At 47.8% G+C, this 15,078-nt stretch overlaps 1 protein-coding gene across 1 annotated transcript in view; it reads right to left on the bottom strand.

Moving 5' to 3' along the window:
- The window catches only part of GALNT5 (polypeptide N-acetylgalactosaminyltransferase 5), a 34,562-nt gene extending 27,819 nt beyond the window's left edge, over positions 1–6,743 (bottom strand). The window contains exon 1 of the mRNA XM_056861466.1: positions 5,311–6,743. Within this exon, the coding sequence (XP_056717444.1) occupies positions 5,311–6,743 (1,433 nt within the window). The remainder of the gene's footprint in view (positions 1–5,310) is intronic.
- Positions 6,744–15,078: the final 8,335 nt, after the last annotated feature.

The raw sequence follows: 15,078 nt of genomic DNA, 5'->3' as shown, positions 1-15,078 counted from the left end.
TCCGGAGGCCAGGTCTACTGCCGAGAAAGCCAATGGGTAGACCTGGCCTCCCAACGGGACTCAGCCGGAGGCCAGGTCTACCAATAGGCTTTTATGGCGGTAGACCAGGCCTCCAGACGAGGACTCCGGACGGGGAGGGGGAAATGGCAGGGACTTACAATTTATTTTTTATCAATAAATAAGATCACTATTAAGTATGATATCAAGTTTTATTCAGTGTACCTATAGTTTAATTAAGACTTAAAACTTTAATTAAAGTTTATTAAGTTAATAAACAGTGTACCTACCTATATAGTTTAAGTTTAAGAAATTTGGCTCTCAAAAGAAATCTCAATCATTGTACTGTTGATATTTGGCTCTTTTGACTAATGAGTTTGCCGACCCCTGTTCTAAGCTATCAGCCCGTTTCTTGGAGTCTATGGTCAATGAAAATGGAGTATAATGCCATATAGGTCATCCTTCAAAGCAGCTACTTTGTCCAGGGGAAGGCATCTGTATCATCCGGAGATCAGTTGTAATTTTGGGAGATCTCCAGGCCTCACCTGGACATTGGCAACCTTGCTTGCAAAGTTGCAGAGGATGTTCTACTACATCTGGGGATGCGGCACAGGATCCTGGCATGCAGCTTTCACTTTGCACACACTGCAGTTGCTTGAGGCATCGAGCTGGCCGTGTTTTTGTTACTGTCCCATGGAGAGAGAATGATGCTGCAGAATGTGCACTTATTGCTTTGACAGAGCTTACACAGGAAGCGATGGACAGAAGAGAAGGAGCTGGGACCAGGAGAAATAAATTATTTTCATTCCTGTTTGAAGCTGCTAAAATTATCTGACCATTTACTCATGGATAGAAGTATGTCAGCGGTTCGACTGTGTGTAACAGAAAGGAAAGAGGAGGATTATTTTGTAAACCTGTAGACCTAAAAAAGTAACTGAAAGCTGAAACAACAACCACGCATCCCTAGAGACACAGTTCATTTGTCCTAGGAAAACTTATGTATAGATGAAGGATAGTTTCATTACTAGAGGCGACCCTATCCGTTGCTTTCCTCTCTAAGCAACCAAATTACATAAAATCCCTCTGTATCAGAGAACAGCACATTCTTTTATAATGACAGGATTCTAATTTCAAGGAGAACTGCCCATTATATTTTATTTTTGTGTACTTTTTATTTTTGTATGGATTGGAGACACTTTAAAAAAATACTACTCCCAAAGCTATTCTTTCCCATCATGTGTAATAAAAGTCTCGCTTCCCCATATCAAGGAATACTGAATGGTCACTAAATGATTGCAAAGCTTTGAATACAGTCCACTAAACCTGTCAAGAGGAAACAGCAGAATATCTGTAGATTTCAGCAAGTGATAATTTCTTGTGGCCCCTTAAAGACCAACACATTTACTATGGCATAAGAAAAACTATGTCTCAAAAAGTGGGCTTATGTTAGTTTTTAATGTACTACAAAACTCTTTAGATGTTGACTATAACCACATCTCAAACACGTCGATGTGGGATTTTAGTAGATGGATACGTTGAAATCTGAGTGCATCACAAATACCTGTCCATGAGTAGCTTGAGGTCTCAGCTTTTTGAACTTCTATTTTAGCTCTTCCTACTTCTACCTGAGAACTTGCCATTTCCAGTGCCCCACTCTTTCTACCACATTATGGGACAGAGCCTCTAATTCCCTCTTCTCCATTCTTTTGTAAGGGTCTGAAGTGATTATGACTGTGCCCTGCTCTTTCCCTTCTCCCAGCTGTAGTTTGAACCCTAAAAGCAATATTGTCGAAGGCTTTCACGGTCAGAGTTCATTGGTTCTTGTAGGTTATCCGGGCTGTGTAACCGTGGTCTTGGAATTTTCTTTCCTGACGTTTTGCCAGCAACTGTGGCAGGCATCTTCAGAGGAGTAACACTTCAGAGGAGAGACACTGTCCTTCAGTGTTACTCCTCTGAAGATGCCTGCCACAGTTGCTGGCGAAACGTCAGGAAAGAAAATTCCAAGACCACGGTTACACAGCCCGGATAACCTACAAGAACCTAAAAGCAATGTACAGCTCCATCCTATGCAAAGTAAGGCGTACTTAAACTCATTCATTTCAGTGGCCAGCACAGCATCAGATTATGGGGTTAGGAATTCTTGACAGTGTTATCATCCATTTACAGTGCATTCCCGAGCTCTAAAGGCAAAAGCCCTTAGGAGGCCAGGAAGGCGCTGCACCAGCGTCTGGGCCCCCCACGCTGGCATCCGAACACCATCAAAGGCCGCGCTGGAGTCCCAGGAGGCGTTCCTGGGGCATTCCAGTGCTGGGCTGGGGGAGGAGCCGCCATTAGGCGGCCTCCTAAGCCCTTTCGGGCTAGGAACACCCCTTTTTGGGGGGCGAGATATGCCCCCCGTGCATCCCTCATAGGGTTGCACGGATTTTTGCAGCCACGAGGAGGTTTCGGCAGGGGCCGGGCAGAGACCTCCTTTGGAGGCAGAGCAGCTGGGTTGCCTCCAAAAACCAGCGCAGTCATTCCGCTCAGGAATGCCCTGTTAGAGTGCTAGTTCTTACATTTAAGGCTCTAAATGGCTTCAAGCCATGCTACTTAAAGGACCACCTCTTCCTGTACTGTCCAGCCCACCAGTTAAGATCTGTATCACAAGCCCTATTCTCTGTGCACCTACCCATACATAGGTAGGGTTCCCAGGTGGGTAGTTTTGATGGGCAATTGCTCGCCAATCCACCCAGCTGTTCCGGAGCAGTAGCCACACGTGCGCACACTCAATGACATCATTTCCGGTTTAACTTCTAGAAGTGCCACATCGCCAAGGCCAATTTAACACCCAAACGCAAACATATATATACACACACACGGCCGCCCCTGCCCTCTAAAACCTCCCGCGAATTGGGAAGGGGGACCAGGCAACCCTATACATAGGGTTGCTGACCTCTAGATGGGACCTGGAGATTTCCTAGAATTACAACTGATCTCCAGAATACAGTTTCTCCCCTGGAGAAAACAGCTGCTCTGGATGGTGGACAGCAATACACCCTTCTTAGAGCCCTCCCCTCCCCAAACTCCTCCCTCCCCAGGCTCCACTCCCAAATCTCCAGGAACTTCCCAATCCAGAGTTGCTAACCCTACACACCATTGAGGCATGGGGACTACAGAGAGGCCTTTCCAGTGGTAGCTCCTCATCTTTGCAACGCCCTTTCAGCTATTAATACAAAACAAAAGGATGATCTGGTCTATATCAATGTTTCCCAAGTTTGAGTTTTACATTAAGGTAAAAGAAGCTCCCAGAACAGTATTTTTCTTTAAACGCAGAGCTTTTTATTAAATGCTCCGAAGCAGGACTCTCAAGAGAAGTGTGAGTGTGAAGTACAAAAGTAGAAGAATATGTTTTTTAATTGTGTATGTCTGTCAGTGTGATGGCCAGGCAAACTTTACAACATGTACCCCACAAAGAGAAACACTTCCAGACGTGAAAATGCACTTAAATGTCTTCGTCAGCAAATCAAAAACTCATTTGCTATCTGCTGATGTGGACTAAAGTGAAGGACTCCATGCCAGGTCCTCAGTGTTTGCAGTCCATATGTGGCCTATCCCAGTTGGTACACACCAAAATACTTTTGCAATTGATTGCCAGATCGCATTTTTATTTCGAGGGAGCTGCAAAGGTTGTATGGGCAGGAATTTTGCTTCTGGATTTTATGATCTAAGTAAAGAGGGGAATCCTTGTTCTCCAGAGTTGAAGCTACAGAAACAGCTTGTTCCTTTTAGGCTGTTCAGCATATAATTCAAAGTTGTTTCCTTTCAGTAGTAACATAGGCTATCAAATCTGATGGGCCATTTTCCAAGTTCCCTGTGTATTCAGACACCTGTAGTAGTACTCCTATACCTCGCCAGGGCAGGAAGCGGAACTAGCTAGCTCTGGCTAAGAAAGGGGGTATTAAGAAACGCTCCGTTTAACTAAGGGGTCACTGGGTTAATTTGACCAAGCGTCAGTCCCCCTCATCTTTAAAACGAGAATAATAGCACTATCTCACTCGAGGACTGTGACAGCAAATGTGAAGTAAGGCTGATAAATAATTATTGGGAGTGGAAAGTGCTGTAAAGTCACAACTGGATTATGGTGATCCCTCATGGTGTTTTCAAGGCAAGAGATGACCAAAGGTGATTTGGCATTGCCTGTCTATGTGTAGAGACCTCCTAGGTGTTCTCCCCCCTGAGTGCTAACCAGGGCTGACCCTGCTTAGCAGCCAAGATCTGATGAGATCGGGCTAGCCTGGGCCATCCAGGTCAGGAGTAACAATTATTGTGATTAATAAAATATAGTTAAGCATTGTTCTTTCTCATTTGAAAGCAGCATTTTAGGCCATGAATGCTGGCAATAGTCGAGGGTGTCATTAGCAAGCTTGTGTTTCTTTAGTTCAAAAACAACAACTGAGGAAACAGCTGTTTCTGCATGGTGAATACCAATATAGCATGCTAGATATTTTTAAAAGGTGAATATAAGCTTAAAGGTAAAGGTCCCCTGTGCAAGCACCGGTTCATTCCTGACCCATGGGGTGACGTCACATCCTGACGTTTCCAAGGCAGACTTTGTTTGTGGGGTGGTTTGCCAGTGCCTTCCCCAGTCATCTTCCCTTTACCCCCAGCAAGCTGGGTACTCATTTCACCGACCTCAGAAGGATGGAAGGCTGAGTCAACCTTGAGCCGGCTACCTGAAACCAACCTCCGTTGGTATCGAACTCAGGTCGTGAGCAGAGCTTTTGACTGCAGTACTGCAGCTTAACACTCTGCGCCACGGGGCTCCTGAATATTAAGCTTAGTAGAGTATTATTAAACAGACGAATGAATATGCATTATAGTAGGATTATAGTGGGACACTTCTGGAAACTTGCATTTGACCTTTTAAAATTACAGGGCTTCATGCTTGCAGGGGTAGGAGGAGGGAGTAAACAAATGTGGCCCCCTTCCGACCTTGTTTCCTTCCTGTGCCCCGCCCCCTGTCCTACCGGTAGAAAGGTAGCCATTTAAATGTTTTGTTTGTAAATAGTCGAGGAACAAAGAAGCATAAGCAGCCACACAAAATGCACGCGTGCAGTTCTTATTGGGAAACTGACATTTACAAAAATATACCCCATATGGCCCCAGGTTGAGAACCACTGATCTAGCCTGTGAAAAGTATGCAGGCCCATTCTCGTGCTTCTCCTTAAAATTAATAGGGATGTATTTTGTGAATGTTAACATTTCTGTTGCTCCTCAAACAATTCAGGCAAGCACCAAAAGGCATGCCGTGAGATGCAAGAAAAGAGGTCTTACCCAGGAGGCCTTGTGTCATCGATGGCTCGGTCCACTGGGATCAAGTCACTGAGATAAACGTTGAAGTTCCCTTCGTTCCATCTCCTCTTTGCTTCCTCTTGCTTATCACTCGGGACCACAGCAGGGCGCCCAAACTGCCCCACTGCTTTGGGGTCCCTTGGGGCAATCGTCCTGTCAATGGTTAACACTTTGTGCATCCGAGGACCATCTGCTAAAGGGATCCCACTGTCACTTGGACTGATTTTCTGCAATTGGTCCTTGTCGGCCACGTTGACTTTGTGAGCTTTCCCAAGCGCTATGGCTCCAACCAGAATTGTTTGTCTAGGAGAGGCCGCTTTGGTGATGTTGCGCTCCTTCAGAGGCATTTTGCTTTTGCTGTCCCTAACTGGTGTATTCTTTCCTATCGGTCCATTAGTAACATTTCTTCCGGCATCTGCTTGGAGGTTCTGCTTGGAGGGAGTCTGCGCTCCCTCCTTGCTGATAAAGACCACTTGGTCTTCCGAAGAAAGAACTTGCTTTTTCACATCCTCTTTGGGTTGTTGCCCAGGGCCTGTTACATTTGCTGATGCTGTCTGTTTCTCCGCTTTTTCCGTAGAGGCGGGCTCTTTGACAGGTAAACCCAAGCTCTCTGTTACGTTGGGAACATTTCTGATTTTTTCTTTCACTCCGGTCTCATTTACCGAGAAGACCGGCGTTCTCCGTTTCGGGGGCCCGGCCCGAGATTTCTCAGGTTCGCTTCCAGTTGGCAGCTCCTGCTTGAGCCCAGCCAAAGATCCTTTATCCACCGATCCAACTTTGAACAGAACCGGCTTTCTTCCCGGGGACTCCTCAGGTAACTGCCCGTGCGCTTTCGGAGTGACCTGGACGCCGACAGTAGCAGCACTGTGCGTTAAAGGGACCAACCGGCGGCCCACGGCAGCTGCCGACTGGGTCTGCTGAGCCCCCCCAGGAAGAGCCTGTTTGGTGCCTAGGGGGCGGGTGGAGCTGACTTCCTGGTCAAGATCCCCCTTCGCCTTCTCCGCCCTGGGAGTAGAGGGCTGGGGGCTCCAGAGTTTCAATGGGATCACCCTGTGCAGCACAAAGCTTTCCTTTGGGGTGGGTGGAGAGGCGGCCCTCCTCCCCTGGCCTCTTTTCTGCCTTTCCCTTTCGTCGTCCAGTTCAGCCCCCTCGCCCTTGTGCCCCTCAAGGTTGGGGTCCCTTCCCAGTCCTCCGGGGGCGAGTTTGGGTCCCACCCTGGCCCTCCCAGGGGGATGCTCGGGCCCCCCTCCGGCCCTCTCCTCCCCCAGCATCTCCTCCTTCAGGGCCCGGGTGTGGATCTCGCTGAAGGAGAGCCGGAGGGCTGCCATGTCAAAGAGCAGCCAGAGGACGGAGGCGGCGGAGATGAGCGCCAGGGCTCGCCCGCTGCCCCGGCACAGCCTGCGGAGCCGGGGCATGGCGGGGAAAGTGGGCGCCTGCCCTGCCCTGCCCGGGACCCCCGCCCCTTCTCCGGGCCTCCTTACCTAACCGGCCCGGGGGGGCTCCGGCATCCCTGCGGAGGGGCAGCCCCCGCCCCAGCTGCGCCTTGCTTGCGTGGCATTCACCGCCAGGCGTCCAAGCCCCGTCGCCTGCGCCCGGGCGATCCGGCAGCAGGATCGGACGGGGCGGGAGGAGAAGCTGCTTTCTCCATGATACACGTGGCTGCTTGGAGGAGGAGGTGTGTGTGTGTGGGTGGGTGCGTGGGGGGGGGGGAGGCTGCGGACCAGCTGGAGAATTCTCCTCCCCCCTTTTCCTCCTCCTCCTCCTCCCCGCCGCCAGATCTGATTCCTCCTCTGTAACCTAACACCTCCTCGCGTAGGGAAACAATTCATGGAAGGTTTTGCCTTGGAGTTGCCACTCTTCAGATGCACTCCCCCCCCATTCATATTCTCAAAACTCCACAATAAGCCCCCATTCAGAGTTTTGAGAATTCGGATGGGGGAAATGTTCATCTAGAGAGGGGCAAATCCAAGGCAAAGGACTTTCATTCATATATTTATTCAGGAAGGTTTTGCCTTGGAGTTGCCACTCTTTAGATGCACTCCCCCCCCCCTTCACATTCTCAGAACTCCACAATAAGCCCCCATTCAGAGTTTTGAGAATTCAGATGGGGGAAAGGTGCATCAAGAGAGGTGTAAATCCAAGGCAAAGGACTTTCATTCATATATTTGTTCATGGAAGGTTTTGCCTTGGAGTTCAGATGCACTTTCCCCCCATTCATATTCTCAAAACTCCACAATAAGCCCCCCATGCAGAGTTTTGAGAATTCGGATGGGGGAAATGTGCATCTAGAGAGGGCCAAATCCAAGGCAAAGGACTTTCATTCATATATTTATTCATGGAAGGTTTTGCCTTGGAGTTGCCACTCTTCAGATGCACTCCCCCCCCCCATTCATATTCTCAGAACTCCACAATAAGCCCCCCATGCAGAGTTTTGAGAATTCAGATGGGGGAAATGTGCATCAAGAGAGGTGTAAATCCAAGGCAAAGGACTTTCATTTATATATTTATTCATGGAAGGTTTTGCCTTGGAGTTGCCACTCTTCAGATGCACTTTTCCCCCATTCATATGCTCAAAACTCCACAATAAGCCCCCCATGCAGAGTTTTGAGAATTCAGATGAGGGAAATGTGCATCTAGAGAGGGGCAAATCCAAGGCAAAGGACTTTCATTCATATATTTATTCATGGAAGGTTTTGCCTTGGAGTTGCCACTCTTCAGATGCACTCCCCCCCCCATTCATATTCTCAAAACTCCACAATAAGCCCCCCATGCAGTGTTTTGAGAATTCAGATGGGGAAAATGTGCATCTAGAGAGGGGTAAATCCAAGGCAAAACCTCCCGTGCATAAATGGCCTCCCTCGGATTGTACAGGACGGTCCGTGGGTCGTCTGGACGATGAAGCGGGGAAGGGCCTTTTCTCCCGGGTGGCTTCAGGCGCAGGAGCATTTGGAATAACGTCCAGCCAAACTTCTACGTTTCAATGGCCATTTATGCATGGGAGGTTTTGCCACTCTTTAGATGCACATTTCCCCCATCCAAATTCTCAACACTCAACAATAAGCCCCCCCGGGCAGAGTTTTGAGAATTCGGAGGGGGAAAATGTGCATCTAAAGAGGGGCAAATCCAAGGCAAAACCTTCCATGAATAAATGGCCAATAATGTGTCAGGCCAACCAGCTTCGGGGAGCGCGACTCCGACCCCTTCCCGGGGTCGCTTGGGCCGTTGACGCCTGGGTTTGCCGCTCCCTGGATGCAAGTTTCCCCCATCTGAATTCTCCAAACTCTGCCTGGGGGCTTCTTGTTGAGTTTTGAGAGTTTGGATGGTGGGAAAATGGGCATCTAGAGAGCGGCAAAGCCGAGGCAGCAAAACCTCCCGTGCGTAAATGGGGTTTTTCAGGACTTTGGGCGAAAGTCGTGTCCTGGAGGAAGGAGGAGACTCGTTTCTGGTTGGCGCAGCTGACGGTTCCGCGTTGTTGAAAGGAAAAAAAAAAGGCCATTTCTGCATGGGCGGTTTTGCCTTGGTGTTAAGTCCGCATGGGAAGGATTCACGAGATCAGAGGCGGAGTTCAACAACACAGCTTTATTTGATTTCAGCACAGAACTAACTAACTTACACACTGAATGTGCCCTGCTTATATGCCCCCCTGGCCGCCTGCGGCCACTCCCCCCTGATCCGTGATAGGGGGGAATACCCTCTCGGTGATCAATGGGACATGCTGGTTTAGGGCCAATAGGATCCGTTTGCTTGACCAATAGGGCGAGCAGAGTTTAGGATCCTTCGTGCAGAACTCAAGCTCCTGAGTCCCCCTTGATTACTCCCCAACTATATACGTACACAACACTTGGGTTTGCCACTCTTTAGATCAGTGGCTCCCAAAGGGGACAGTATCACCCCCTGGGGGGGATTATTACCTGGGGGGCACTAAGAGGCAAGGGGGCAGCAGGGGGGCACTGGAGGTGGGCCCCTTCAACTGTGTTGTTGGATAGAGTTGGGGGCGCTGGGGCTGAGTTTGTGGGACCAAGGGGGCGGTGGCCCGAAAAGTTTGGGAACCACTGCTTTAGTTGCACATTTCCCCCATCCACATTCTCAAAACTCCACAATAAGCCCCCATCCAAAGTTTTGAGAATTTGGATGAGGAAAATGTGCATCTAGAAAGTGGCAAAACCTCCCATTAGGGTTGCCAGGTCCCTCTTTGCCACCAGCAGGAGGTTTGGGGGGCAGAGCCTAAAAGGGGTGGAGTTTGGGGAGGGGCAGGACTTCAATGCCATACAGTCCAATTGCCAAAGAGGCCATTTTCTCCAGGTGAACTGATCTCTATTGGCTGGAGATCAGTTGTAATAGCAGGAGATCTCCAGCTACAACCTGGAGGTTGGTAACCCTACCTCCCATGCATAAATAAAACAAAAAAGCCCTGCGGCACCTTGACAATGGACATTTATTTCAGGATGAGCCTTTGTCGTGGCACTCTTCATCTAAACTGACTGAAACCAGTATGGAAATAAATGTGATCAGTCTTTAAGGGGCCAGGGGACTTTTGTTTATTTTGCTAGAGCAGACTACCACGGCTAATCCCTTTGCAATAAGAAAATGGACCCTCCGTGAGTCTGGCATTCTGGGGAGACTGGGGGATTATTTGTAGTTACTTCTTTATTTATTTACAATAGAACCGGGTCCCTTTGTGGAACAGTGAATTTAAAAAAGAAACACAGGGATGACAACTTGCAACTGGTTCAGCTTATATAGCATGTTTTCCCTTCACTACTAAATAGTACTCAGGGGATACCCAGAGATAGTCATGGATGCATAAATGAATGTCACTTCTGCTTTTTGATGTGGCTTGTTTAAATGGGAGGGGAAAGACTGAGCTACAGTGTGCCAGCTCCAAATGCACGAGAACGCATTTGGCGCTGTGAGCTCTAAGCCAGGAAGCCTTTAGTAGTTGCAGTCTCATCTGAGCCGTGGATTCACGGAGACTGAAGATGGAGCATCTCTCCTTATAGGAATGAAACTCTGCCAGGGACCTGGCACATGTGCAATGTGGGTGGCGGTGCAATGTGATGCTCACTGCTATTTATTAGCCATCGTGGTGCAATGGTTACCATGTTGGATGACAATCCGGGCGACCCAGGTTCAAATCCCTACTCTGCTATGGAAGCTTACTTGGTGATCTTGGGCCAGTCATTCTCTTTCGCAGCCTGATCTACCTCACATGGTTGTTGTAAATAAATCCCGCCTGGAGTTTGAGATCCTCTGGAGAGCCAGCGTGGTATAGTGGGTAAGAGTAGTGGACTCTATTGTGGAGAACAGGGTTTGATTCCCCACTCCTCCACATGAGCGGCGGACTCTAATCTGGTGAACTAGATTTGTTTCCCCACTCCTCCACATGAAGCCAGCTGGGTGACATTGGGCTAGTCACAGTTCTTTTAGAGCTGTTTCAGCTTCACCTGCCTCACAAGGTGTCTGTTTTGGGGAGAGGAGGGGGATTGTAAGCCAATTTGATTCTCCTTAAAAGGTAGAGAAAATTGGCATATAAAAACCAACTTTTCTTCTTCTGACCATCTACATTACCCATTATCTTCTAACCATCTACATTACCTATTCTACATTACCTATTCTCTCCAGGATCAGAGGAGCATGCCTATTCTATTAGCTGCTGTGGAACACAGGCAAGATGGTGCTGCTGCAGTCATCTTGTTTGAGGGTTTCCTAGAGGCACCTGGTTGGCCACTGTGTGAGCAGACTGCTGGACTTCGTGGGCCTTGGTCTGATCCAGCAGGGCCTCTCTTATGTTTTTATCTTTACTTTTAAGATTGGGATGCAGATAGGGAAGTGGTTCTGAGCTGGTGACAGGTGCAAGACTTTGGCATGTTCAGCTGGCCTATCATCCTCTCTCCCTGTTCAGTTTCACAACCCATTCATTTGTGGAGGGCAGGCTTTGTACGGGGGTGTAATGAGGAAGAAGGGTGTGCTGCCTTTTCTCCCTGCCCTTAAAACCTCATGTTTCTGAGGGACTATTTGGATGGGCAACCTCCAAGGAATACCAGAGTCGTGACGCAGAGGAAGGCGATGGCAAACCACTTCTGTTAGTCTCTTGCCTTGAAAACCCCGCCGGGGGTGCCTTAAGTCAACTGTGACTTGACGGCATCAAAACAAATGCCTGGTTCACACATGCAGAGAAATAAGGTGGAAACGACTGGAGCTGGTAGAATAGACTGTAGTACTTCAGACCTCGGGTGGAGGATCACATTTGGGAATGCTGCCCTAACGCCTTGCAAACAGTAAACCAGCACAGCAAGCAGAAAAGGAGAAGAAACTTCCTCACTGCTGTGTTAGCTGTCTGTTTCCATGGAGTTATTTTTGATGGGAAAGAATATGGAAAGCTGGAATCTCTCACTGGCAAGCTGAAGTGGTGGGTTCTGTTCTGCCAGGACTCTGCCGCCTCATTCCTAACTCATTCTCCTGCATGTGTGAACAAAGCATTTATGTTTGCAACAGGTGTCTGAGAACGCCAAGCCCTGATGCCATAGAACGTTCCAGCACACTCGTAGCCACTGAATGCATTCATTGTTAACAATGGGGAATACCCTCCCTGTCTGACTTCACCTGCACATTATGAATCATGCTGAAACGTTCGCAGCTGGGAAGGGCCTGGTCAAACAGCCCCACCGTCACCTTCCCAGTCTGGTTCTCCTGCTCAGCAAATACAAATGTCCCGGCTTTGTTTGAACAGATCTGCTCAACCTGAGACAGCAGTCTTGGTGGGTATGAACTGATTAATTAACTCCAGACCACTTTAATATTCGAATAATATTAGAATAATAATAGTGAGGGTCAGTCTCACACAGGCAAGAAAACATGTTGCTTAAATCTCGGGGGATTTTAATTCTCTCTCTCTCTCTCTCTCTCTCTCTTTTTTTAAAAAGCAGGAATTCAAAATAAGAAAATTTATTCTGCCTAAATTTCCAGTTTAGTAATAAACAAAAAAATCCAGGCATCTCAGATGTCAGAGGGCAGAAATGAATGGATGCTATGGCTGCCAACCTCTAGGTGAGGCCTGGAAATCTCCTATAATTACAACTGATCTCCAGACTGCAGAAATCAGTTTCCCTGGATAAAATGTCTGCATTGGAGGGTGAACTCTATGGCCGTTTATGCTTGGTAATTAGCAGCATGTTCCAAGCTGAAGTGCCCCGCATATTTTTTTTTTAATTTCTTCACGCTTCTCCGTTCTCGGGTTGAGCTTCCCTGCACGATCACGCCCCACCCTTTTCCAGCTTCCTCCTCAAAGCAGCATGCGAGGGTTAAACAGGGTGAAACAGAAGATTGGCTTCTCTCACAGCCAATTTTGAAGCAGTGGGTAAAGAGGTGGGGATTCAAGTGCTTCCTGCTTCCTGCTACCTTGGAGCTCTTTCTGAGCAAAAGAAAGGCTTTTTTAAAAACGAGGCTTGGATTCCCCCCCCTTCTTTCAGATTGCTCCGTTTTTTGTTTTTTTGTTCTTAAAATGCTTTTTTATGCGGCAGCTGGGTTTGTGGGGGAAGGAAATCTTCTCTCATGGGGAGCACTGCGAAGTAAGCCAATTACAGAGCAGCATTTAAAGGGGTGGGACTTGATTTGAACTTGGGGGACTGTTTTTCTGTATTCATGGCTCGATTAGCACACAGTTTCATCCCTGATCATTCAAGCCAATGCATACAGTTTTCCCCAACCCGGGTTACTTTAATGTGCAATGAACCCATTACCCAGGTCCAAGCAGGGGGATCCAACCCATGCATTAAAGACCTCTGACCGGGACCCCCCAAAATCTGGAACTAGCCCTGTGTGAAGTCCCTGCTTGTGAGTGTGTTCGAATGCTAGACTACATGAGCTCCCTTGTCCTGAAACCAGTTGCTCCCATCCCTGTATCCTTGCTAATAAATGGATATTGTTTTGAATGCACCTGTCTCTGTTCTGTGAACCCAAGAGCAGGAACCTTGCAAAAGGGAACATCACAGCAGTGTATCAAGAGATACACTGCAGGAGGCCGAAGACTGTAGGTTTTATCTCACAATTCTCCTTTGCCACATGTTGTTTATTGGAACAACAGAACTCTCAAGTTATTTCTTTTCTATTTCCCATTTTTTAATCCCGTAAGGCTCACAAAGGCTTTTTGTGCTCCCGGAGGCTTGTGACTCATGGAATCTTTGAAGGGAGTGCCAGTTTAGTATCACAGACCTTTGCTGGCTTGCTGAGCTACTGGATCTTGTTACACAAGACATTTAGGTATTTACTGTACTTCTTTCCTTCCTCTCTACAACAATGCATTCAAGACATTCTCCTCCAGGGCAGATTGGCCAGGGATCCTGGAGGACTTTTTTGGCCATATTGTGGGCATGGAGTAGGGGTCACTGTGGGTGTGGGGGGGAGGCAGCTGTGAATTTCTCGCACTGTGCAGGGGGTCTTAGTAGATGACCCTGGTGGTCCCTTCCAACTCTAGGATTCTATGACATTTTGTAAAGGCCATTTATGCAGGGTCGATTTTGATGCTTGCTCAAAGCTGCTTTTTAAAATCTGCCCTTTAAAATGACTATTCACGGTCCCGATGCAAGAGGAGAAAGTCAAACAAACTCTCCGCCCCCCCGCTCACCTGCTCCTACATGCCTTTATTTGCATAGCCATTAGCAATGGTCGTTTGCATAGCTAAGCCGCGGCTGTGATTTTTCATGGTTCCTTCAGTAAATGCTTCAATGTGGGGGCGGAGCAAATACAAAAGGTCGCATTAAAGGGGCTCTTAAGAAATGCGAAGCAGGTATGCGCTGGCTTTGCAGTGACGTCTGGAATGGCGGTTCAGCGTGAAGAAATAAAAAAATATGCAGGCAAAAAATTATGTGGGGCGCTGCTAATTATCAAGCATAAGCAGCCAAAGAGAAACAGAGAGAGACTGGCCATTCAACTTGCAGGGAAATATCCTGGTGGACCAAAAACCTGCTGCTGCTATGACTAGGGGCACCATGAAATATGTCTGCTTACCTCCTGCCTCCTCTGGCATCCTCACCATCTGGGGGCCACTCAGTCTGGCTCGCTGTTGGACCATCTTAACTTCACAGTCTACTCCTAAAGAGAAAATAAAACAATATCAAAAACTAAACGTAAAATGCAAAAGCAATGGGTATAAAGTAAAAAGTACCGCACTAGAATAGCTGATAAAAAGCAATTCAGAACCAGAGCAGTCAAAATGTCCAAGTGGACCTCTTTTGGAGAAAGTTCTGTAATAGGATGCCACTACAAAGAAGGCCCTGCTGCTAGTAAAATTCTGAGCTGGTATCTTTTGCAGCCAAAATTTCAGAGATCTTTGGTTATATTCTGCAGCTCTCTCAAGTTGCTCATGAGGGCCTAAGAAAGTGGCAAGGCTGTGTGAAAATGCAACTGAGTTTCAGTGTCAAAATCTGGTAGTGAGGCAGGGCACGGAGCTCAGCCAAACAATACTGGGTTACAGCATCTTAACTCATCTGCTCCATAACAAATATATCATATAGTAAGGAACTGGTGATCTTGGTGATTTGAGAGACAGTCTGATGATAAGGTCTTGTGGCACCATGCCTTTGAAGAACAGACTCCTGGACTGCATATCTATGGATGTGAATACACATGGATTGGGATTTAAAGCACATAAGAGAAGCCCTGCTGGACTGGACCAGTAGTCCATCTAGAACAGTGATGGTGAACCTTTTAGAGACCGAGTGCCCAAACTGCAACCAAAACCCCACTTATTTA

The sequence above is a fragment of the Euleptes europaea genome, chromosome 15, assembly GCF_029931775.1.
Source record: "Euleptes europaea isolate rEulEur1 chromosome 15, rEulEur1.hap1, whole genome shotgun sequence".
NCBI classification, from domain to species: Eukaryota; Metazoa; Chordata; class Lepidosauria; order Squamata; family Sphaerodactylidae; genus Euleptes; species Euleptes europaea.
The sequence above is the reverse complement of the archived record's forward strand: the minus strand, read 5'-3'. Positions and strand labels throughout refer to the sequence as shown.